Genomic DNA, 25,531 nt, shown 5'->3' with positions numbered 1-25,531 from the left:
TACCCACCCCTGTGCTCATAGAGGTGAAGAATATTTTTAGAAGGACACGTGAAACATTTAACATTGGTTGCCTCCAGCGAGGTGGCCTGAGTAATGGGGGAGGGGAACTTTTCACTGAATATGCACCTGTGCCCTTTGAATTTTGTACAATGTGAACATATCACTTACTTAAAAAATTAACCAAATTAATTATAAATTAAAAAAGAACAACTAGAAGGATAGCAATTTAATACCATAAGAATGGCTAAGAAGGAACAATTATACCTAAATAATACATAGTTATTACTTAGCACCATAAACATACTTGTAGCTATTCACAGTCATGATTACTTGTTTAAATGAGGGAGGTTTAACAAGCTCTTCACTATACTCACAGACACACACATACACAGATGAGCAACTCCTATCTGCAAAATACATACTCTTGAGCAAGGTATTCAGGGCTCTTCACAAATTCATTCCAGTCTGCCCTTACAGACCCCTTACCAGCCACTCTTACACCCCACTGTGGACCCCAGTGACTAGTTATACTCAGCTGTCAATGCTTCCAGTTCCAGGGTGTACAAGCCACAAGCACGGTGCCCGCACACAACAAACCCCCAGCAGGTGTCAGCTTCCCTTCTTTCTCAAACACTGCCTGTGATCACACTGTCCCTGGGCGTGGAGCACCCTGCACTCCTCTCCAAGCCTCGCAGCCTGCCTGAGATGTCACGGTCACTGTGCAGCAGTCCCCCGAACAGCTGGTTGTCACCTCTATCCTCCCACAGAACTGTTCTGACTGCAAATACACTTTCACTATTGTATGACAATGTAAATCTCTCCAACTTAAAGTCTGGTCCCTGGATCATCAGCATCACTTGGGACCTTGTTAGAAATGCAGAGTCCAAGGCCCCACCCTGGACCTACAGAGTAGGAAGCTAAATTTTAACAAGATATCAGTGATTTATATGCCATCCAACATCTCATCCTCTGACGTCCCCTTCTCTTCCTGCCTTCAATCTTTCCCAGCATCAGGGCCTGGAAGACAAAGATTACGGCATCCGGTCCCATCACTTCATGGTAAATAGATGGGGAAACAATGGAAACAGTGACAGAGTTTATTTTCTTGGGCTCCAAAATCACTGCAGATGGTGACTGCAGCCATGAAATTAACAGACGCTTGCTCCTTGGAGCAAAAGCTATGACCAACCTAGAGAGCATACTAAAAGGCAGAGACATTACTTTGCTGACAAAAGTCCATCGAGTCAAAGATATGGTTTTTCTGGTAGTCATGTATGGATGTGAGAGTTGGACTATAAAGAAAGCTAAGCACCAAAGAATTGATGCTTTTGAACGGTGGTGTTGGAGAAGACTCTTGAGAGTCCCTTGGACTGCAAGAAGATCAAACCAGTCAATCCTAAAGGAAATCAGTCCTGAATATTCATTGGAAGGACTGATGCTGAAGCTGAAACTCCAATACTTTGGCCACCTGATGGCAAAGAACTGACTCACTGGAAAAGACCCTGATGCTGGGAAAGATTGAAGGCGGGAAGAGAAGGGAATGACAGAGGATGAGATGGTTGGATGGCATCACTGACTCAATGGACATGAGTTTGAGTAAGCTCTGGGAGTTGGTGACGGACAGGGAAGCCTGGCGTGCTGCAGTCCATGGGGTCGCAAAGAGTTGGACATGACTGAGCAATTGAACCAAACTGAACTCAAGCTTGAGAAACACTAAATCTTTCCCTGGTTGAACTATAAATCTTTCTGGGCTCTCCTTTACCTCTGTCCCGAGTACATCATAAGACCTAATACCTAAAGGCCTTAAGATTATTTACAATTATTATATACATGATGGGCTTCCTTGGTGGCTCAGTTATAAAGAATCCACCTGCAATGCAGGAGCCACAAGAGACACGGGTTCAATCCCTGGGTCAGGAAGATCCCCTGGAGGAGGGCATGGCAACCTACTCCAGTATTCTTGCTTAGAGAATCCAATGGACAAAGGAGCCTGGCAGGCTATAGTTCATAGGGTCACAAAGAGTTGGACACGACTGAAGTGACTTAGCATGCACGCACAGGTAGAAAAACATGAAGACTTAAAAAATACATGTAAAACATAAGACTATAATAATCCATAGAATGGTATATATAATTGTGTTGAGCTATATTCAGAGAGATATGAAAAACTAGCCAAACTATATAAAGGTGCTTTTTAAAGACAATTTGAAAAACAGTATGTATCAATGATACCCAAATTGTTTTGTTAAAAAAATTGTGACTATGGATGCTGAAAAGATACATATAAAATATCTGATAGAGTTCGTTTTATGCTTTTCTACATTTTAAATGTCTTCCACAATTTTTCTATAATTTCTTAAAAAGCATATCATCATTTCTGTAACTTAAAAAGTCATTTTCACTTTGACCGAGATTTTTAACCAGCCCAGGAAGCTGACAGGATGGAAGGACCATGACCATTTCAGAGTTGAAGGCACTGGGTCTCAGAAACACAATCCTGATTGCCTGACTCTGGGCTAGTGACCTCCCATCCATGCAGCTACTCCAAGATCAGGGGCCTGTAGCAAATTGGCTGCTGGCTTTGGTAAAAAGAAAACCCTGTTATTTTAAGAGCCCCACTATCCCCAGTTACTTACTGTCAGTAAGAGCAACAAGGAACAGCTCCAAACACAAAACACTCAGAATTCATGCTGCATCACCTCCCCCTGGTGGAAGACTCTAGAAAGTGTCCTGATGATAAGGAGCCGTTGCAACTGGAAAACAATAAGTTTTCCATCAACATCACCTCCATTTCTTTAAATCATCAAAGCCACACTTTTTCCATCAAGGAGTCAGGTACTGACAAAAGGAGAGGAGACGAGGCCCTGGGGTCAACGAGGCTCAGGGCTTTGGATGATGCTGGGGGTGGAGCCCACTCTACCCCGGCCCTTTCCTTCCTCACCACTTCTGTAGCTGTTGCTTCTGTCCCTGGCGTTCTTCTGCACCACCTTTCCTGCATCCTCTCTGCCTCTGTCCACTCTCCTGAGTCTTAGGAAAGGGCAAGGGGTGACCATGTACCCTCACCCCTGACCCAGCATGAAGCAGCCCCAACATCAGGAATGTCCAGCAGAATCCTCTGAAGAGCCAGTCCTCAGGCGCTGGGCACTGACACTTCCAGTAAGTCAGGACGCCGTACTGACATTTCTTTAGACATATCAGAGGGCAGCAATGTCGGTCTTCACCTGTGTCCCCCTAGTCTCCCGATAAACACACGGCTTCTTCACTCTTCCAGGAAGAAGGAAACATTCAAGAGGACATCTAGAACAGGAAGAGAGAGAACATGTGGCATACCAGCTCTCCAGAAAACACAAAACACCAGATTTGTAAAAGCTAGAGGCACCAGGAGAGGGAAATTCTTCATGCTTCCATAGAGGCTAGACACCGAAAGGAGAGGAGCAGACACGAAGGGCTACATGAAAACCAGCACCTCGTACAAGGTCCGGGTGTTCATCTTCTGAGATTCGGTCCCAGGCTCTGGGCAAAGCTTGGATGTTTCCCAAGTCTTCCCACTGGATTGAGGACAGGAGGTACTTCCTCTTCAGGTACTTTCCTGGGAGTTAAGGAAGGTGCTCAAAAAGACAATGAAATATGCTGAAAGAAGAAAATACCCTTGAGAGCATTCCTAGGAGCTAGAAGAGCAAAAGCACAGCTATCATTACACTTACCAGGTGGGCAGGCTCACCTCTGCCGCAGATCTTTACTGAGCCCCTCTATACACAAGGTTCTGGGCTACAGGGAAGGGATGAAACACTGCCCCTGCAAACTGTGATCTCACTATGGTGAGAAAAAGCAAAACAGAAACTGAAAAGACTCTAAATGAGAGGAGATAAAACTCAGCAGAAGTTGAGAGGATAAATTCATCCCTCTTAGAGTAGGGGTCCCCCATCTCTGGTACCCATCTGTGGCCTGTCAGGAACTGAGCCTCACAAGAGGAGGTGAGCGGTGGTCCAGAAAGCGAAGATTCATCTGCCACTCCCCACTGCTCACGTCACCACCTGAACCATCCCTCCCACCCCTGACTGTGGAAAAACTGACTTTCACGAAACCATTCCCTGGTGCCAAGAAGGTTGGGGAACCACTGCTTCAGAGGATAGTAGGAAGATTCCGGCTGGTAGGAAGAGCTTCAACCAAAACAAAGAAGAGGGGAAGCACAGAATGGATTCAGGTCAGTACATCTTCCAACGAGGTGCAGAATGGAATAGCGTGTAGAGGGGCAGGCGAAGCAGCTGAGCAGGCAGGTGGAGGGAGAAAACACAGACCAATGTGGGGGGTCTCACCCTAGGGACACAAAAAGCTAAGGAGAAGTCCTACCCAGTAGGATCAGAACAAGACTTCCTGAAGATAAATCTGTAGAGCGTGGCCACCACCTGGAGGTAGCTTCTTCCTTCTAAGGAAAGAAGCCAGGGTCAGAGAAACCTGCCTAGAGATGGCATGCGACGAAGGGTCCAAGTGAGAGACTATGGCACAGGCAGTGGGGATACAGAAGGAAACTCTGAGATACACCAAGGAACAATGGAAGGATCTGACAGTAGAATGCAAACACCCTTACAACAGCCCCTGGCACACAGTAAGTGCTCCGTGAGGGCAGCTCCAGCTACTGCCCTCACTGCCCACGCTGCTGCTGCCACTGATGCCATTAGCAAACAGTGGCATGGGGGGACAACCCTCAAGTTTACAGACTAGGTGATCAGACAGGGTTGACGCTACAACTGAAGGAAAAGGGAGCTGAATGGGGTGGGGGCGGGGGGTGGGGTGGGGTTGGGTCTCCATCCAATTCTCCATGAGATTTCAATTGGGAGGCAGCTGCAGGAAACTGAAAATCAAAATTAGAGGCAAGAATAAATGAAGGTAGAAACTCCAGCCAGAGAGTAGATGTGACTATCAGGCAAGACTGGAGAGAAAAAGGTAGAGGACTCCAACCAACTGGTCCTTTGCATAGTCTGATCAGATTACTCCTCCTCTACTCAAAACTTTCTACAGTCTCACTCAGAAGAAAAGCCCAAATCCTTCCAAAGACCTTGGAGGCCCTACCAGCCCTAGCCCTGTCTCCTGACAGCATCACCTGTTAGATCAGCCCCCCTTCACTCAGCTCGAGCCCTATTGGCTGCCTTGCTACTTCCTGAACGGACCAAGCTCACTGTCACCTCAGGGCCTTTGCACTTGCTACTCCTTCTACTTGGAACACTCTTCCCCCAATCATCCACATGATTCTTCCCCTCACCTTCTTCACGTCTTTCCTTAGAAACCACTTTCTCAGTGAGGCCTGCCCTGACCACCCTACTTAAAATTACAAGCCCACCCTTAACCTTTGCTTTCCCCATTCCCTGCTTTATTTTTCTTCAGGGCACTTAATATCATCTGACATTGTATACATTTTCCCTTTTTTAATGCCTATCTCCCACCACCTAGAACAAAGCCTGGAAGGTAGCAACTGCTCAATAAATGATTTGAGGAATGACTGTACAAAGGAATGCAGGAATCCAAGTCCAGGAACCAAAGAGAACTGACTTAAACTATGTATTTTTGTGTAATCTGGCGAAAAACTGAAATTAACGACTTCCTGGAACAGCTCTGTGAAACGTGCAAAGGATATGAATTCCGATAATGCCTCTCAATGTCCTGCAACCACTCCAACATTTCAGCCACAGAGGGGCTCGCAGCTGAAGCCTGTAAGACAGCATCGAGGCCAATCGTGTCTGCATGCTGCTCATAGATCTGAAGCACGCGCTCCACGTGGCTGCTGACCACATCACGCACCTTGAGGAGGGTGGTTCTGGGGGGGGAAAGTCTGATATTAGTTAATATGATGAGAAAGGCCTAAGGCCAGGTTCCTCAACCTCGGTACCAAGGACATCTTGGACAAGATGATTCTTTGTGGTGGAGGGTTGCCCTGTGCCTCGTAGGTTGTTCAGCAACAACCTTGCCCTCTATCTATTAGACGACAAGAGCAATCTATGTCCCCACCCATCTCAAGGTGTGACAATCAATAATGTCTCCAGATACTGCCACACATCCCAATGGGAAAAACTGCCTCCGAAGGAGATCTACTGGTCCCAGGTGCCTTGGATGGAGGAGTGGCTTAACAATTAAGAATTGACTTAAAGATGAGGAGGCTGAAGTGATCTCTCTCGAAAGCTGTGTGATGAGCCCAGCTGCCAAAGACAATAAAGACCAAGCAGGCTTTCTAGGACTCCCATAAAGGAGAGGAAAGGTTCACACATAGTCTAATGCCACATATGTGAAAGGAATAAGCAAGAGGGAACTACAGCAATAGAGAAGTACTGTGCTCATGCTATATCATGCCCCAACCTAGTGAATTCTTGAATGGGTAAAATTTGGGCTCTTGACGCACACAGATTATTGTGGATCTTAGGAAAGTTACTTATTTTCAATCACGAACAAAAACAAGTCTCTTTTGTTCACTGTGCATCCTAAGTACCTAAAACACTGAGACTGGTAGACAAAGTAACAAACATTTGTCCAATGAATGAAAAGGACTGTTGTGAAGAGTAAATGCAATAATGCATATTAAGCCATTAGCGAAGTGCCTAGCTTATGGCAAATTTTATTATTTTTATATAATTTATTTTTAAATTATTTAAAAAATTATTATTCCATTGGTGACCCCAAGAGATCCAGCCACCAAGACGAAGGCTACAACTTCGCAAAGGGCAAGGCACTCCCTAGCCTAGAACTGCAGCTTTCAAGTTTGACTGTGACTCACAATTAAAAACTAAGCTAAAAATAACAGCCCAATACCCACATAGAAACATGTAATCAATTGAAATAAAAGTTCACTACCTTAGAATGTATAATGACCTAACTTATTGACTCTCTTACTCAACTTAGGAACTAAGCCGGCCTTACTGCTGTATTCCTAGCACCTGTGTTTTGCATCCCATAGGTTCTTAATAATGTTTTTTGTACAGATAAATACAAAGAAGGCCCCCATCTTTGAGTTTCCCATCAGTCTATGGCAAACCCTACACACTAGTACCTTCTTTCATCCTGGTTAAGGGAAGGCCATATGTGTCCTGTCTTTTCTCTATCCCCAATTACCTATAACTCTAAGACAGAGGGCCTAACATTGGTGCTCCTCCTGGCACAAACACCAATGTACAGCAGAACAAAGCAGTGGTTAGTAGCTTCTGGCCCCAGTGCCAGAGACAGTTGGGTTAGCATCCCAGCTTTACTATTTACTAACTGCCTGAGCACAGGCAATTTGTGTGAGCCTCAGTTTCCTTACCTGAAAAATGGGATTAAGTGAGGTTAAGTCACAGAGTTGCTGAAAAGATTTTATGAGCTAATATATGTAGAATCCTTACTGCTGGCACCTACTAAGTTTACAGTGTAACTCCTGCTGTTTTCTACCTAAGGAAAACTACAGTGGAGGGCCAATAAGCTTTCTCCACTGCTTTTCTGTTCTGCTTTGATAACTTTTACTAAGTCCACCACTGTCATGCCTAGCTAAGAGAAGCACCAGAAAATGGCTTTTTGACAGAGAGAGGTCCCACTGCAACAGATGGAAAGAGGGTAAGGTTGACACATCCCCAAATACCATTCTCTTAAGTAAGGAAAAAAACCCCCTTCTCACTGATCCTAGATTATTAAATATCCAGTGTTAACATCTCTAGGCCAAGAAAGAGCGCCACTGTGCCTCTTACAGCCTCTCTCCTAGCTTGTCCAGGATAGTGTCACCAGCCGCCAGCTGCTTGCGCCTCAGCCGCTCCTTTAAGTCCGGGAAGGCCCGAAGTGAGGGCACATCCTCAAATCGCAGGTTCTGTGCGGCTTGCAGCTGCTCTGCCAGGTTGCTAAGAGAGGCCAGGAGGGGCGGGCACTCTCTCAGAGCACTCTGCCACAGGCCCTGCTGCTCCTCCACCACGGGAAAGCACTTCCTCAGGGCCTCCTGCACGGCAAGCAAAGTCTGATCTTCAGTCATCTTCTATTGTGGGGGTGAAAAAAAAAAAAACAGGAAAAAACACATATCATTAGGGTCCCAAGTCGATTGGGAAAGGACCGAGTCAAGGGTGGGAGTTACTTCCGTTCTCAGGGGAGGTCCAGCGAAACAAAGTTTCCTCATATAGGGCCGTCTATCCCTCCCGACAGGTGTTTCGAGCGCGAGTCTTACCTTCAGCCAGGCTCTCGGAAGGCAGAACCTTCGTTTCCCACCTCGAGAAGGCTTTTCTGACTACTCTTTGGCTTCGGGCAATTTCTGACTGAAGGTTCATCAGGCCAACCCGTGCTTCCGCAACCAGAATCCTGTCTCCTCTACTTGAGGTTTCCGGTCGCTCTTCTAAACCAGCGGGAAAACAAAACTAAAGCAATAAAATTTTAAGGAAATTCCAAGACCCCCGCGTGCCTCAGCTCTTTCTCTGCGCATGCCCAGACGTGGCTACTGAGTCGCGAAAAATAGTCGGTCGTGCCGCAATGCTTTCTGGGTGCTGTAGTTTAAGTGTGGACTGGCTGCCCGATTGCGCAGCTTCTCTGTGATTGGCTGTTATGAGACCCTCCTAAGACGGCGGCTTTTTATTGGTCAGCCTTTGGCAGTTTGAATTTGGTGGCGGCGGTCTCACGTCGCGTTCTTCCCGAGCCGCTCCTTCTCAGCTAAAGAAACCAGGTTTTTCCTCAGCCCGGGTATCAGAACCTGCAGGTGGGTGCCTCGCGAATCCTTTATGCCCGGACCCGGAAGGGCAGGGGCCCCCATTCAAACCCCGTGGGGGGGCCTTTCCCGCCCCCTGCGGCCCCCTCTCCTTCACCATCTCGCCGCTGACGCCTTGTGCCTCCGCCCGTCGCTCCCTGCAGCCTCCATCGAAGCGCCATGGCTCCGTCTAGAAAGGGTGGCAGTCGGGTGGCCAAGACCAACGCGCTGCGGAACCGAAAGCTCGCCTCCTTTCTTAAGGACTTCGACCGTGAAGGTAAGGGGCGAAGCCCGGGTGGTCGCGGTCACCTGGGGCAGTCGCGGGGTGCTGGAGGATTGGGACGCGGGCGGCAGGGATTCCGGGAACCTTTTGCCCGCTGGGTGACCCATACCATGTCCTCTCTGCCCTCTCGCAGTGCAAATGCGATCCAAGCAAATTCAGTCAGACAGGCAGAACCTCCTCAAAGAGTTGGATAACTTGTACAACATTGAGATCCTGCGACTCCCCAAGGCGCTGCGCGAGATGAACTGGCTCGAATACTTCGGTAAGAGCTCCTGGTCTTTCCCCAGGCTTCGGCCTGGAGCCCTTCTGTGGTTACCATGGCAGCTTTTATCTTCTCAGTGAGGTCTTCCAAGATCACCTTAGGAGGAAATTGCAGTCCTACTCTTCCCCAATCCCTGTCTCACCTCCCTGCTTTTCTTCTTAGCACTTTCCCTCATCTTCCTCTGCAGGCAGGCAAATGTTTTCTCTAAAGGAGAAGATAATAACTATTTTAGGCTTTGTAGGCCAGAAGGTTCTCTGTCCAAACTACTCAACTTTGCTGTTATATAGTTCCAAAACAGCTGTAATGAATGGACATAGCTGTTTTCCAACAGAAATCGATTTGTGGAAACACTGAAATGTGAATTTGACAGATTTCAGATTTCATGTGTCATGAAATACTCTTTTTTTGAGGGGGGTGGTATTTTATCTATCCATTTGAAAGTGAATGAATGAATAGTTTGTTACCAGAGCTCAGTGGAAGGATAACTCCAACCAACTCTTTCTGCAGCTTATGGAAATCACCAATTTATAAATGGGCAAACAAATTGCGAAGTGCAAGGACTCAAAGAGTTTTCCTGGCCAGAGGAAAACCCCAGCCCGTTCCCTACCCTACCGCCTGGTTAAATGTACAAGGAAATGCAAGTTCAGTTCAGTTCAGTTCAGTCGCTCAGTCGTGTCAGACTCTTTGCAACCCCATGAACCACAGCACGCCAGGCCTCCCTGTCCATCGCCATCTCCCGGAGTCCACCCAAACCCATGTCCATTGAGTCGGTGATGCCATCCAGCCATCTCATCCTCTGTCGTCCCCTTCTTTTGCCCACAATCTTTCCCAGCATCAGGGTCTTTTCCACTGAGTCAGCTCTTCATATCAGGTGGCCAAAGTATTGGAGTTTCAGCTTCAACGTGAGCAACCAGGATTGATCTCCTTTAGGATAGACTGGTTGGATCTCCTTGCAGTCCAAGGGACTCTCAAGAGTCTTCTCAACACCACAGTTCAAAAGGATCAATTCTTCAGCGCTCAGCTTTCTTTATAGTCCAACTCTCACATCCATACATGACCACTGGAAAAACATAGCCTTGACTAGATGGACCTTTGTTGGCAAAGTAATGTCTTTGCTTTTTAATATGCTGTCTAGGTTGGTCATAACTTTCCTTCCAAGGAGTAAGTGTCTTTTAATTTTGTGGCTGCAGTCGCCATCTTCAGTGATTTTGGAGCCCAGAAAAATAAAGTCAGGTGCTGTTTCTACTGTTTCCCCATCTATTTGCCATGAAATGCAAGAGGCTGTCCTTTTGTTGGATTACCCTTACTTTTACTTTTTTCTTATGATTAATTACCCACGAGGTAGCCTGCTGGCAACCCACTCCAGTATTCTTGCCTGGAAAATCTCATGGACGGAGTAGCCTGGTAGGCTATAGTCAGTCCATGGGGTTGCAAAGAGTCAGACACGACTGAGCGACTTCACTTTCACTTTCAGGTAGCCTGTTACCTGGATAGAAATGCACATTCTGCTCACATAAATGTCATTTAATGATCCTTTTGGACTTTCTCTTTTATTTATTAATCTATTTGTGCATTTCTGTAAATATTCATTGAGCATGTGTTAGTCACAATATTGGTGCTGAAGATACATTGGGAAATAAAACAGACATTATCCTTGCCTCCAGGAACTTATAAGTTAATAGAGAAGAATTGTTCTAAAAATTTGGACATGATTATATATTTAAATTTATAAGTACTTCAGAAGAGAAGTAGTGGTCAGTAAGCACATTTATATAGTGCTTTCTATGCCAGACAGGCATTGTGTTTTCCAATGTTAACTGAAAAACCAAGTGTTTTCCATATATTAATGATTTCATCCTCATAACAAACATTAGTTGTTGATTTTATTCCTGCTTTGTAGATGACAAGATTAAAGCACAGAGATTGTTTACTTTGCTCAAAGTCTCATTAGCCAATTAGTGACAGATTTGAATGTAAGCATTCTGCTTCCAAAGTCCTTAACTGTTAAACAGGATACTACCAACATTTCCAGCAGGAGGACTCTAACCTAAGTTTTTATTCTACATCTAAATCTTGCAAAGATCTCTTCATTCAATACACATTTACACCATACATACTGATGACATATTTTTCGCCAGAGGCTGTGGATATTATTTTTGTCCTCGAGTTCAGTTCAAGGCAGGGTTGGGTACTTCTACAGCTTTGAGTAGTTGTTGGATATGATGATAGTGAGCAACTAACTCAACACATCACAGCAATCTGCTGTGAGAGAAAAATAAGCAGAGTTTTGGGTTTGAGCTGGGTTTTGAAAGATGAATTCCAAATTTGTAGAGTGCAGGGGATTATTTCAGGCAGGAGAAATAACTATCGGAACACTGAGTCATGAGAGACAGTGGCACATTTGGGAAATAACAGTCACTTTGGTGTAGTGGAACTTGTAGTAAGTCATGAAGGGAACAGTCAAGCTTGGAGAAAGATTAGACTAGGTTGTAGAGGCTCCTGAATGTTGGACCAAGGACTTAATCTGGTCCAGTGTAAGATAAGTGGTCATATTAGGGAAGATAGTTTGTTGATTAAATTATTAAAATCTAGTAACCAAGCAAATTGTTCTTTTCAAAGCCCTTGGAGGAAACAAGCAGGCCCTGGAAGAAGCAGCAACAGTAAGTGACTTCTATTTTTGAACTCTTGGTTAGTTTTTTTAGTCCGTCCACAAAATTCAGTTGTGGGTGCTGACTATGGAACAGGTTCCAGAGGGGACATTACTGATGTCAACTAAAAGATTATAGTTGTTGAATGCTGAGTACATGAAGGCCAAGTAGTTCCAATGTTTATAGAGAAATAGTCCTGTTTTGGGCAGGTTCCTTGCAACTCTTTGCCCTGACCTTTGCAGGTGAAGTAGAAAGCCAAGTTCCTTTAAACCCCTGGCCTGCTAGGGAACAGAGAGACTGTTGCCTTTTCGCATCATACTCTAGAAGCTGTGCTCTTGCTTGGGATTCTCAGGATTCCCCACTCCTTCTCACTTCCTTCCTCCTGGCATGATTGCTAGGACTGAAGGCAGTATGATGGTGAGGCAGAGTAGAGTTTAGATCAGTACTATCTGTTACAATAGCCACCAGCCACGTGTAACTTTAATTTAAATTAATAAAATATTCAGTTCCTCAGACACACTAACCATGAGTCATATGTTCAGTAGCCACTATGACTACCAAATCATCCTCCATTTCAGACACCGCTCATCTCTAGCACAGCATAGCTTCTTGCTAAGCCCCAACAGCCTTAGAATCCTTGTCTGAGTACTCCATGTAGTCTCTACCAATCCAGAGATGAAACTGTGCCACTCCTTGTCTGTAATGGCTATTCTGATACTTAATGTGCCCCACAAGAAAAGGCTTGTGCTATTCCCATACATATAGATAGTTATCACTGGGAATAAACTTAATTAGAATGGCGACTGGAAGCCTTTTTGAAGGGTACAGGAGCATAGCAGAAAAACATTTGGCCCTCTAGACTTAAAAAAAAATTCTTTTAAGGTAACTGTGTGATGGGTGCATTAATTAACTTGATTGTGATAATTATTTCACAGTGTGTATGTGTAACACTTTTTTATATATGTAGGCATTTTTTTAAATTTATTTTTTAATTGAAGGATAATTGCTTTCAGAATTTTGTTGTTTTCTGTCAAACCTTAACATGAATCAGCCATAGGTATACATATATCCCCTTCCTCTTGAACGTCCCTCCTATTTTCCTCCCCATCCCATACCTTTAGTTTGGTACAGAGCCCCTGTTTGAGTTCCCTAGGACATACAACTAATTTCCATTGGCTATCTGTTTTACATATGGTAGTGTAAGTTTCCGTGTTACTCTCTCCATACATCTCACCCTCGTAACACTTTAAATGTGTTAGAATCATATTTGTAAATTATACCTCAATAAAGCTGGGGATGGAATGAGAAGACTGACATAGCATCAAGTGTTGTAGAGAATATGGGTTATTTGAAACTTTTACTGTTTGCTCCTGGCATGTAAACAAGTACAATCACTTTGGAAAACAATTTTGCAAAGTATTAAGCCTGAACACCTGTGTACCCTGCAATTCTCTGATGCCCTATCCCTAAGTATACAGCCAGGAGTAAGCCTGGACATGTGTGCATCAGACACAGCTATAAGACAGTTCAAAGTAGCAGTGTTTGTAATAGCAAAATACTATTGACAGGAGACTGGACAAATCCATTGTGACAGGTATTACATAGTAGTAATCTGTAATTTGTAGAACAAATCAACTAGAATCACAAATAGTGGTCAAAAGCAGAACCAAGCAAAATATTGTTTAAGCACATAGACACTTGTGGCAAAATATACATACGCCCACACTTTCTTTCAGGCAAATGGAATGATAGTGGTTATCTCTAAGGAATGACAGAATTAGGACACTAGTCACCTTCTGAGGAGAGGCAAAGAAATAGCACAGGGAGAAGTACATAGCTAGAAGCAAGTAATTGGCAGTGTTTTTGGGTCTTTGGTTGTATGGTGGATTTATGGGAGTTCAGTATTTTGTGTTATGAGTAACATAATCTTTTGTATATATCAAAGAATATGGTTTTTTAAGTTGCTTTTAATATTAAAATATTGTTCCTCACATTTGATGGAATATACCTGGTGTTTCCTGACTGTTTGGCACAGGCTGACTTGGATATCACAGAAATAAACAAATTAACAGCAGAAGCTACTCGGACACCCCTGAAACCTGCCAAAAGTGAGTACTTTGCAAGTTCCCTTGTTGCAGTGAGAGTGAAGGCCCAGTGTAGTTGGCTGGCTGCTCGGAGAGGCCTCCTTGGAGGAGTCTCTTCCCTCTAATGCCCGGTCCTCAGTCTTGAAAATCCAAAAATTTGATTTTGTCCTCTGCATTCAGTTAATTATATGCAGGACTTATAACTAACCAAACTCTTCAGACCAATTTGTGAGCTAAAGTAAAAGAAGAAAAACAAAAGGCTGTGCTGGAAACCAAACACTGTTGCCTGCTTCCTTCCCTGAGAGAGAGGCGAGCAAGGTTTGGAGAGGTGTGACAAGACGTAGTAGTGCTGGCCAAGACTCCCTGACGTGAGCAGAAGAGTTGAGAGAGAATTGTGAAAGGACCAACTTGCTCAGCGTGTCACTCCATGCTATTCAGTTCAGTGACCCGTCCATGTAAAATTCTCTCCCATACACTCCCCACACTCAGAGAAACACTATCTTAGAGGGAAAGTTTGATTGTAAGCTGATTGTAATTAGTGAGCATAGATTCAAGCCAGGATGAGCTCTCTAATGGATGTGCTGCCACTGACCTTAAGCTCCGGATTTCAGGCTGCCCATCAGGCAGCACCTTCTCTACCGGGCCAGACCTAAAATACCACCCAGTGCTTACTCCAGCTTACCTTTTCCTTTTTAAAGGTAAATATATTTGTCTTCTTATTTGTGTCAGGGAGAAAAAAGCTTAAAATTCATTGAGTCTGAAGTCTTTCCCCATGGTTAAATTTCTCTATGGAATCCCTGCTTAGGATTTTCTAGCCTGTGGTTGTATGTATTTAGCAATGAGGCACGAATGGTTAGAACATTTTTTTCTAATTTTGAACCAAAGTTTCCTTGTGGTATCTACATACTGATACTGCTTCTGTTCTTTGAGGTCCCATAGAGCTGCCTTCCATATGACAACCCCTTAAATATTAAAAACTGGTATTTCCTCTTGAATCATCCATCTTAAATATCCTTCATATTCCTTTCCCATCTAAAATGAAAATTGTAATAATTTATTATTTATAAATAGTATTTTATTATAATAAATAGTAATAACATTAAAAAAAACTAAGGTCATGGCATCCAGTCCCATCACTTCATGGCAATTAGAAGGGGAAAAAGTAGAAGCAGTGACAGACTTTATTTTCTTGGGCTCCAAAATCACTGTGGATGCTTACTTCAACCTTGAAATTAAAAGATACTTACTCCTTGGAAGGAAAGCTATGACTAACCTAGACAGTATGTTAAAAAGTAAAGACATCGCTTTGCCAACAAAGATCCATATAGTCAAAGCTATGGTTTTTCCAGTAGTCATGTACAGATGTGAGAGCTGGACCATAAAGAAAGCTGAACACTGAAGAATTGATGCTTTAGAATTGTGGTGTTGGGGAAGACTCGAGAATTCCGTGGACAGCAAGGAGATCAAACCAGTCAATCCTAAAGGAAATCAACCCTGAATATTTACTGGAAGGCCTGAGCTGAAGCTGAAGTTCCAGTATTTTGGCCACCTGATGCGAAGAGCTAGCTAACTCATTAGAAAAGACCCTGATACTGGGAAGGATTGAAGAAGAGGGCTACAGAGGATGAGATGGTTAGATAGCATCACTGACTCAATGGATGTGAATTTGAGCAATCTTGAAAGATAGTGAAGGACCAGGAAGCCTGGCATACAGCAGTCCCTGGGGTCGAAAAGAATTGGACATGACTTAGCGACTAAAGAACATTAATACTTATGATGTGTACAGTATCACTCAAGGGACTTTACATTCCTTCATCCCACAAATATTTAATAAGCACTTGTAGGCACAATTCTAGAGCTTGGGATGAATAACAAAGACGCCATTTTTGTTGAGCACACATTCCATGTCTCATATCCCCATGAAGTGTCTCCTCCCTTTTATAGAAGAAGAAATTGAGGATTGTGGCGAAAACCATGTGACATAGTCAGAGGCAGGATTAGGCCTCACACTCAAGGCTGTCTGACTCTGGGGTCTGCATTCTTAATCAAAATGCTGGGCTGCCCATACAAAGCACGATATAGGGTTTTTTAATCACTCTGAGACGTGTGTGTGTGTGTGTGTGTGTGTGTGTGGCTAAATTCTCTTTTTTAATCATCTTTATATTGGATCTATTTCTTAATTACAACCTAAAATTGCTTAAGTTTTATTTCCTATAAGAAATGTGAATGCATAAAAGTTTATTCCCATGAGAAATATCACTCTGTTAAAACTTTCTTATAGCACGAAAGGTAATGCAGGTGGATGAGATGATAATGGAAGAAGAAGAGGAAGAAAATAACAATAAGAATCGTCAAACTGCAAGAGTAAGTATGCATTCAGATTTGGGGCGGGAGCCTGTCAGCAGACAAGGAAATACTTAAAATATAGTATGCCTCTTTTATCACTCCCTTACCCCACTGCCACTGGAAGTTTTACCATTCCTCTTAGGACACAGCCTTAAAATGAGTGAAATTTCACTAGCTGGAGAAGAAAAGGAAGGGAATTCCAGGAAGAGGTATGAAAGTGCCCTTTGAGGAACAGGAAGCAGTTTGGTGTGGTGGCAAGGACATAAGCTGTGAGAGTAATCTGGGAAAAGCAGGAGTCTTGTGAGCCAGGCTTAGAGGTTGTGATTTCATGAGGTAAATGACATGATGGATAGGTATTTCAGAAGAGCATTCAGGACAAACAAGAGAGAGAAAATTAGAGACAAGGGAACCAGTTGGGAAGCTTTATTATTTTGTTTAATTGAAGTATAGCTGATTTACAATGCTGTGCAGATCTCCACTGTATAGCAGTGTGACTCAGTTATATACTATAGGCATTCTTTTTTAAGTATTCTTTCCATTATGATTGGTCACAGGGTATTGAATATAGTTCCCTGTGCTATACACTAGGACCTTGTTCATCCATCTTATATATGAGTTTACATATGCTAATCCCAAACTCCCGGTCCTTCTGTCCTCCGCCCGCCTCCCCTTTGGCAACCACAGTTCAGTTCTCTGCGTCTGTGAGTCTGTTTCTGTTTCATAGATATGTTCGTTTCTGCCGTATTTTAGATACCACATGTGATACATGGTATCCACATGTGATATATATGTGGTCTTTCTCTGACTTATTCACTTAGTATGATAATCTCTAGTTGCATCCATGTTGCTGCAGATGGCATTGTTTTGTTCTTTCTAACGGCCAAATAGTATTCCATTGTGTATATACCACATCTTCCTCCTCCATTCATTTGTCAGTGGACATTTAGGTTGCTTCCATGTCTTGGCTATTGTGAATAGTGCTGCTGTGAACATAGGGGTGCATGTGTGTTTTTGAATTATAATTTTGTCCAGGTGTGTGCCCAGGAGTGGGATTGCTGCATCATAATGTAATTCTGTTTTTAGTTTTCTAAGGAACCTCACACTGTTTTCCATAATGGCTGCACCAACTTACATTCCCACCAGCAGTGTAGAAGGGTTCCCCTTTCTCCATACTCTCTCCAGCATTTATTATTTGTAGACTTCTAACGGTGGTCATTCTGATTAGTGTGAGGAGGTACCTTATAGTTCTGATTTGCATATCTCTAATAATTAGTGATGATGAGCATCTTTTCATGTGCCTACTGGCCATCTGTATGTCCTCTTTGGAGAAATGTCTGTTAAGGTCTTAAGGTTCTGCCCATTTTTCTATTGGGTTGTTTGTTTTTTTGTGAATTGAGTTGTATGAGCTGTTTGTACATTTTGGAAATTAAGCCCTTATCTGTGATATCATTTGCAAATATTTTCTTCCATTCTGTAGGTTTGCTTTTTTTTTATGTTTTCTTTGCTGTGCAAAATTTGTAAGTCCCAGAGTTCAGTCCCATTTGCTTATTTTTGTTTTTATTTCTATTGCCTTGGGAGACTGACCTAAGAAAACATTGGTACAATTTATGTCAGAGAATATTTTGCCTTTGCTGTCTTCTAAGAGTTTTATGGTGTCATGTCTTATGTTTATCTTTAAGTCATTTTGCATTTATTTTTTTGCATGGTGTGAGAGTGTGTTCTAGCTTTATTGATTTACATGCAGGGGCTGCTGTAATTCTTGAACTGAGGCCCTGACCCTGTAAAAAGAGAAGGGATACGTTTTACAAAGGAGAGTGGGCAAGGTTGGTGGAGAGAAGGAGTGACCTGAGATGACCAGGTGGTTCCTGGCTTAGGGAACTGCCCTCTGGTGGAAATGGAGCATGGGAGGAGGAGTGCTGGGTCAGGGCAAAGGGAAGCAGTTAGTCTGTCAGTCCTTCAACCTGCTGAGTGTAATACTTCACCAGCATGTCTAGCCCTGACAGAAATCTCAGCCTGGAGCTCAGGCAGAAGAAAGAGACTGAGCGACACCGACTCCCAGATCTTTAGGTGGTTGTCCCAGCATGGGGGTCACTGAGGTTGTGCGGGGAGAATGTGGAGGGGAGGCCGAGGGTGGACCCTGGAGGGAAGGTAGAAAGAGGGGCTTGTGAGGCAGCCTGCAGAGAGAAGGCCAGCCCGAACAGCAGAGTGGTCCCACTGCCCTTGTTCAATCTTCTGAACAAGGGAGGATCATCAGAAGGTAAAAACTGATTCTTGTCAGGCACTTCCAAGGACTCGGCGAGGGTGAGGGCTGCTGAGGGTTCCTTGTGTCGGGCACCTGGGTGCCCTTAGCGACTGTCACAGCAGTGCTGTATGAGGGGGTGGAAGCAGGGTAGGGGAACCAGCCAAGCTGCACTCAGTTCAGCGGGCGCTGACCTTTCATCCTGGTCAGAGTTCTCTAATTGGAAGACTCGGGCAGTATGATTCTTAGTTGATCAGTTCTGCTCTGAATTATTTAAGTCACTGTGAGTTCTGTAAGGTATACCTTCTGACATTCAGATACTCACTTCTTTTCCAGAGCTGGTATCCTTCTCCCTAACCTTTCCCCTTTGTGGGGCTTTTTGTAACCTCAGTTTCATTTGTTTGTGACTTCAGGTTAAGAGGTGTCCTCCATCCAAGAAGAGAACCCAGTCCATACAAGGAAAAGGCAAAAATAAAAGGTAACAGGTTTTCCAGATTCAGATGTGCTTTTGGTTTTATTGGAGAGCCACATTCATCATGGCAGGAATGGGCGGTAAAAGGGCTTTTGTGACTTGTGTTCAAGTAGAGCTTCACATCATCGAACCCGCCAGTATCTGAGCTTGGGGGACCTCTAGAAACCATCTGACCCAACACCTTCTCTGGCTCTTCAGCCCATGTTCTGTCTTCCCCCACCTTTTTTTTTTTTTTTTTTAATGCAAACAGGGAGATGAATAAGACACAGATACAGTAAGCACTGTATATTTTGTTCAGTTTCCGGACAGTCCGTGTATAGAGCTACCTACATGGTCAGTCACAAAGTGGCTATCACCTACCTGTGGTTAGTTTCTTAAAAAATTCCTCCTGGTCCTGCTAAGTAATGAATCACCATGGACTTCAATTTCTTATGCTGGGAGGGTGGGGGAGGGGGCTGCCTTTTAACAAGCTCAGGAATGGAGTCACTGGGGCATGTCTGTGAAGAGTGAGCTCCTCTCTCTTCTCCCTGGGCAGTGGGAGCTTCCTGGAAAGAGGACAGGAGCTCCAACTAGAGGGCCTGCAGGGTGCAGAGGGGCTGTCTCCTTCCTCTCGTTCCCTTAGCTTGATTGAGAAGTCAGATTCTGGAGGCAGACTGCCTGGGTTCAGGGTTCTGGCTCTGCCCTCATATCCCTGAGTTTCTGCATCTGGAAATGAGGATAATGGTGCCTCTCACAGGGTGGTGAGGAGGCTACACAAGCTAATGTGTGGAAGGCTCCCAGGACAGGCTCTGACACGCTCAGTGTCACCTGCCTCTATGGCTGCAGTCACTGGACCTGACAGTTGGTGCACCTAATGGCCGTGTCTCTCCCGTAGGTCAAGCCATTATGCCACCGTTACCCCGTCTGTGGGCCGACTGGAGCTGTCTCTGGTGAAACCAACTCCGGGCCTGACACCCAGGTTTGACTCACGGTGAGTGCTGGCAGAACTTGGATTTCGGTGGGAGCCCAGGGCTTGGCATTTGTCGGAGAGGACGGGGATTTAAGAAAATACTGGAAAGCCTCTCTCGGGAGCGTTTCCTAACGTTTGCCTCTCCCCTGAGAGTAGGTTCGCCTGTTTTCAGTGACAAAATGATTGTTTATCTGATGGAAGGGAGGAGACCAGTCTGTCCCTGATGACTTGGAGGCCTCTAGTGACTATTTTGATCTTTTCTGATTCTGATTAAGTTTATTTTAAGTTGGGAGGTACTCTTCCCATACCCTTGATAGGAGTGAAAATTAACACCACTTTTGGGAGACCAATATAAATACAGATGTTCTTACAGCATAAATTAATCCCTTCTACAGTGCTGGTCAACTGGATAGGAGATGCTGTGTAGCCATTAAAAAATAAGTGGCTCTGCATGTGCTGATGGGAAGAGCTTCATGGTCAGGAGCCTCTCCAAACAGGTGGCAGAGCAGCATGACCTAGGTGATCCCATTTGATAGTTTCTGGAAGGATGGATAAGGAAGAGCATGCTTATCTCTGGAGTGGGAGAGTGAGGAAGACTCACCTTCTATTTCTAATTCTCACTCCTCCTTAACTTTTTTTTTTTTTTGGCATGAGTATATAGCAAAGGACATTTAGGGAAAAAGAAATGGAAGCACTTTAAAGATCTCAAGAAAGTCAGTTTGGGAATTAATATAATGGTGTCATCACTGAACCATCCTCCTTTGACCCTGAAAAATTTCTCCTGATGGAAGCACATAGGCACTCTTGGAAATATATTAGCCACTGTTTATTTCTGGCTTTGTGGGTGGATGGATGGATGGGTGACTGCTCTCCATATGGAGCTTTGGACCTAAAATTTACATGGATAAGAATTGACTTTCGCTAGATGTATGTTTGATAATTACCTCCTCCTTTCTCCAGCTGTGTTGAGTCATTACTGTGTTTTAACCCTAAATTTAGAACGCTTCTTCTTAGAAATGTGTGATTTGAAAACTGCAGCTTGAGGCCAGATGGGATTTGGAAGGGCTCGTAGCGCCTGGTGTCATTCAATCTGCCAAGCCATCTTTACAGAGATTTTCCCACTTTATAGGATCTTCAAGACCCCGGGCCTGCGTACTCCAGCGGCCAGAGAGCGGATTTACAATGTGTCTGTGAATGGCAGCCCTCTTGCTGACAGCAAAGAGGTATTCCTCACTGTGCCGGTGGGAGGCGGAGAGGTAAGTGTTCTGGGAAGGGGTGGGTCAAGCCACAGTGTGCTGCTTACTCACCATTTCTTTCTCTTGTCCATCACCCATTTCTCTCCTGGAACCCAAAGTCCTTTGGTTGCCTGGCTCGTCATCTCCGCACTTCTGTAGAACTCAGAACCATTTCCTCTCCCAGGTTAGAGCTCCAGACTGAGAAGATTCTTGCCCAGCTCTGGGTTCCGTTTGTTCATCAGCTAACATAGGCCCATGTATCTTGTATTAATAGCAGGTTCAAGATGTGGAAGACATTCCTGCCCTTGAGTAGCAGTCAGTAGTCAAGCTGGGCTCCCAGTTAACAATAACATAACATATGATGTGTGCAGTAAAGGAGATTTAAAGGGTGTGCAAAGGAGGGCACTGTCAGGGTGCATGCTTAGTCTAGAGAGGGGAGCTCGAGAGTCTTCCACTTTGTGTAACTTTGAGGAGTCTGAAGCGGGCAGAGCAGAGCAAGTTGCTGACCTCCGCTCGGGGACAGAGGGGATGGTTTATCTCACATGAGGTCTGCAGGGCATTTCTAAGCTAACGTGCACCCCTTGTCTTCTGCTGATCCAGCCACTGGCCCAGTGATAAATGCCAACATCACTGTCTCCTTGGGACCAACACCCCTCCTGCCTGCCTTGCCACCACCACCGACAAGTGCAGGACATCAAGGGGACCCCCCCAGGGCACCCTGGGCTGCTGGCAGAGGTTCCTGCTCTGAGGGACCTGCCACTTTAATCCTCTCCCCTTTCCACAGAGCATGCGGTTATTGGCCAGTGACTTGCAAAGGATTGATATTGCACAGCTGGATCCAGAGGCCCTGGGAAACATTAAGAAGCTCTCCGTAAGTCTCATGCTCCTCTCCACACACAGGGTGGAGCCTTCTGGGTTTAGCCATTCTTAAGATTGCCTTTTGGGTCTGGGCTGGTGCTTTACACTTACAACTGTTTCCCCCAAGGAATTTTGACACTACGTTCTCCGGCTTACCTAGCAACAATTCTGTCCCTAAACTGATGTTGAGTTTTGGTCCAACCCAGAGTGCCTACCACAGAAGTTCCACAAGAAAATAAAAAATTCTGCCTCATTCAGGCAGTTGGTGCCTTTATGTTACGGCACAGCAGTTGACCTCTGGGAACTGAAGCTTCCTCACAGCAGTTCAGGAACAGGGTGAGGAACTTGTTACAAGGAATCCCACAGAATCGAAAAGAGTGCTGACCAGCGAGGCCCTCCGGGTGGTGGGACCACAATGCCAGGGGTTGATGGGACTCTGCTCTGCTGTATCAGCTCCTTTAGCACCTCTGTCTCTGGGGCCCAAGCTCTCATTTCTCCTGCACCTGTCCTTCCTCCCTAAGCAGAATATCACCTTCTCCATGAGGCCCTTGGTTCCCCGCCCCCTTACCTTGGGTCTGAGTGCGGCTCTGCGTAGTTGCACTCCCTACACCATTGCCCAGCGTGGGCTGTCCAGGGTTAGTCCTCATTTAAATTCTCAAGAGGAAGAACTGACAATTCCATTCTCAGCTTTGGTCAGACGGGCCACCCTGGTCCTGTCGGCTGGATTTAGTGTGGTGGACGGGAACATGTAGCACAAACGTGGCTGCTTTTGGCCCCCCTTCTGGGTGTGGGGTGAGGTAGGGTCAGTGAAGGGCATGTCCAGGGAGCAGATGAGGGCAGAGCTGCTTTCTCAACCGTGTCATTTGGAACAGACCAGTGCTGAGACTGGGCACATGCCAGCCACCCGAACCTGGTGACATCCCTCATCAGCTGGACCTCCAGCATTGCTGTTCCCAAATGATACCTTCACTGTCTCACCTGAGACGGCATTTTGCTGCTTCGTTCAGATGAGAAACAGAGATGCAGAAAGTTTAGTTCAGTGTGCGTTGGTGGTCTAGTGGTGAGCATAGCCTCCCAGAAGGGTTAGTTCGTTCATGTCCAAATAAAGGATGGAGAGCTGAGAGTCAGCCAGACCGGCCCAGCCCCAGAGTCAGTGCTCCGTGAGTAGACTAAGGGGCGGGTGGGCACTCCTGCCGGCACCACCCACTGAACAACCTCCCCTTTTCCTTTCAGAGCCGTCTTGCTCAAATCTGTGGCACCATACGAACTCAAAAATGAAGCTGCTATTCCAAGATGGGACAGGATGGGCCTTCTGTGGGCACTTCTGGAACCCTGAAGAGACCTCTTCCTTTTGGCTTACTGTTTGTTTGTGAAGTTCCAGAGCAGGGGGTTTTGTTCCTCTTGGAGAACTCAGGAAGCTTTGCTTTTGGCACCTCCAAATCCAGGTGACAAAGACACTGCCTCTGCATCCATACAGTCCAAACTTCCGGCCCTTCTCTGAACTGAATTCTCCTTCCTGCTCTTAGAGTGGCCGCTTCTGCTCTTTGCCCTGCCCCAACTCGGAGGAATCTCGTGTTCTCAGGAGGAATGTCAGTCACCCTCACCAGGGAGCCCTGTGCAGCTGGGCTCCCAGGCTGGGAGCTGTAAGCTCCAAGAAGCAGCTCTGAAGCTGGAAGGGACTGTGCGGACGGGGCCAGGACCAGCCACAGCTGTGACCCCAGCAGGACACATCTCCCCTCCCGTGCCCATCCGCCCCCCTGCGGTGGGTACTGCTGGGGCTCTGCAGTCTTACACCTGCCATGCCCACCAGGAGTCTCGTCTCCAGTTGATTTGTGGACTAGCATTGTGTATTGTCCCTGTTCACCAAAGACCAAAGCTTGGTTTGAGGGCAGTTTCCACGTCCTGCTCCTCTACCTCTCCACTTAGCTCAGTTAGTGGGAATCTGGATAAGGGAACTGTAGGGTTTAGATTAGTGTGGGGTTTTTACATGACTGGTTGCAATCGAACTCAAAGCTTTCTAGTCTCTGCCAGTTCTGTAGACTTTCCGAGAGCACTTCTCTCTTCTTAGGCTCATGGGGGAGCGAGTGTAGCTGGTCTGGGGGCCCCATTCCGTGCGTTTGGCCTCTGCCCTGGTGTGGGCTGTCCCGTGGGCACGGAGACCCCTGCGCCCCAGCCAGCCCTGCTGCCCCGAAGAATCATGGGACGTGGTCCAAGAACGTGGGAGCCGAGAGTTCCTGCCCCGCGCTCGGGAGCACAGTGGTGTGTGTGGTTCTTTGTTGTGCTTTGTACTATTTTGCTACATGACCATCCTAGTAATCCAGTCCTGTGCAAGATATGTTCTTTTCAAGTTGTCTTATTCTCCCTTTCCTGAGACTTTTGTACATATTGTTTTCCTGAGTCGTGGTATCTGTAAGCTGATTTATTCTGATCAGAGCTACCGAAAGGTACCGGTTTTCAATAAAGTATGGATTTGGATTTGTTTCTAACTGATACTCCACCTGCCTGTCATCTCCAAAATGTGCTACCTGGACTAAAGACAGTTTGGGGGCTGAAGCTATTAGAGCAGAGGGTCCGCAAACAGCTACTTCCCACAGACGTGAAAGCCTTTACTTCAGGCAGAATCTCTTTGATACCCGAAGAGGGGGCCCTCTCCCAAGCAGGGCATGGTAATCTAGCCCAGGAAGTTTTTCCCAACGCCTTCTTTCCACGAACTAGAAATTTACATCTTGGGGGCACAACAATCCAGGGCATCTATAGTTTACCTGTGTAGCAAGTCTCATCAGCCAGGGACAAAGCAGGGGCCCAAGTGATTCAGTGATGGGGCTTCTCACGTCCCAAGCTTTAGGCTCTGGCAGATCTGCCTTCCTGGAATTTTTACTGAAATGATCGAGGTGGGGCTCACAGTGGAAGAGAAGACAGACTCGGGCCACAGTTTAGGAGGTCCGTGGTGTTGACAGTTTCCGGGGAAGGCCCTTCGGTCAGTGACAGCATTCCGAGTAGCAGTTACTCATTTCAAGAGATCAGGTCACCAAAGCTGAGGCTTCTACCTTTTCCCACATCATCGGGTGCAGGGTTAAGTACAGCTTGACATCAAGGAAACACAGGATCCAACAGTCTTTACTCACGGCCACCTCACCCTGCTGCTGCTGCTAAGTAACTTTAGTCACGTCCGACTCTGTGCAACCCCATAGATGTCAGCCCACCAGGCTCCCCCATCCCTGGGATTCTCCAGGCAAGAACACTGGCGTGGGTCCACCTCACCCTAGTTCACCCCATTTGCACCACTGCCTAGACCCAATTGCAGGGAATGTGTAGTATGTAACAGGTGCCAAGTAAATACCAGTCATAGACAAAGAGGGAGCAGTCCATCCCATGTGAGGGTTGGAGATGAGAACGAGCTAGCTTCCCTTCCCAGGATTTAAAGCAAGGGCTGAACTGTCACCAGGCTGGGATGCTGCAAAGAAAAGTCAGTCTTACT

The 25,531-nt window shown here is 45.6% G+C and overlaps 2 protein-coding genes across 3 annotated transcripts; one reads left to right on the top strand and one right to left on the bottom strand.

Annotated features, from left to right (window-relative positions):
* Positions 1-211: 211 nt before the first annotated feature.
* On the bottom strand, positions 212-8,467 carry AIRIM (AFG2 interacting ribosome maturation factor). Of its 2 annotated transcripts, XM_070468384.1 has the most exons (6): positions 8,168-8,467; positions 7,704-7,981; positions 5,797-5,812; positions 5,633-5,706; positions 3,467-3,585; positions 212-3,297 (listed from the first exon to the last, which is right to left on the bottom strand). In XM_070468384.1, exons 2-6 carry the CDS (start codon positions 7,976-7,978, stop codon positions 3,260-3,262), a joined length of 522 nt encoding a protein of 173 aa, XP_070324485.1. In that variant the 5' UTR covers positions 7,979-7,981; positions 8,168-8,467; the 3' UTR covers positions 212-3,259. The 2 variants fall into 2 exon arrangements, with proteins under 2 accessions (XP_070324485.1, XP_020735916.2); XM_020880257.2 differs by having other exon boundaries at positions 5,633-5,812; positions 8,168-8,465.
* Positions 8,468-8,579: 112 nt separating this feature from the next.
* On the top strand, positions 8,580-24,539 carry CDCA8 (cell division cycle associated 8). Its single transcript, XM_020880255.2, has 11 exons — positions 8,580-8,689; positions 8,842-8,954; positions 9,094-9,222; positions 11,842-11,882; positions 13,906-13,978; positions 16,236-16,318; positions 18,953-19,017; positions 19,886-19,981; positions 21,090-21,216; positions 21,980-22,066; positions 23,287-24,539. The coding sequence occupies exons 2-11, from the start codon at positions 8,858-8,860 to the stop codon at positions 23,329-23,331; spliced, it is 843 nt and encodes a 280-aa protein (XP_020735914.2). The 5' UTR covers positions 8,580-8,689; positions 8,842-8,857; the 3' UTR covers positions 23,332-24,539.
* Positions 24,540-25,531: the final 992 nt, after the last annotated feature.

Source organism: Odocoileus virginianus, chromosome 5 (assembly GCF_023699985.2).
Source record: "Odocoileus virginianus isolate 20LAN1187 ecotype Illinois chromosome 5, Ovbor_1.2, whole genome shotgun sequence".
NCBI classification, from domain to species: domain Eukaryota; kingdom Metazoa; phylum Chordata; class Mammalia; order Artiodactyla; family Cervidae; genus Odocoileus; species Odocoileus virginianus.
The sequence above is the reverse complement of the archived record's forward strand: the minus strand, read 5'-3'. Positions and strand labels throughout refer to the sequence as shown.

Coding starts and splice junctions, on each gene's coding strand:
- AIRIM (XM_020880257.2), bottom strand. CDS start 7,978: ATGACTGAAGATCAGACTTTGCTTGCCGTGCAGGAGGCCCTGAGGAAG. Junction 5,813..7,703: donor GACAAGCTAGGAGAGAGGCT/GTAAGAGGCACA, acceptor TTCCCCCCCCAG/AACCACCCTCCTCAAGGTGC. Junction 3,586..5,632: donor GAGAGGCATTATCGGAATTC/ATATCCTTTGCA, acceptor ACTCCCAGGAAA/GTACCTGAAGAGGAAGTACC.
- CDCA8 (XM_020880255.2), top strand. CDS start 8,858: ATGGCTCCGTCTAGAAAGGGTGGCAGTCGGGTGGCCAAGACCAACGCG. Junction 9,223..11,841: donor GAACTGGCTCGAATACTTCG/GTAAGAGCTCCT, acceptor TTCTTTTCAAAG/CCCTTGGAGGAAACAAGCAG. Junction 19,018..19,885: donor GGAAAAGGCAAAAATAAAAG/GTAACAGGTTTT, acceptor TCTCTCCCGTAG/GTCAAGCCATTATGCCACCG.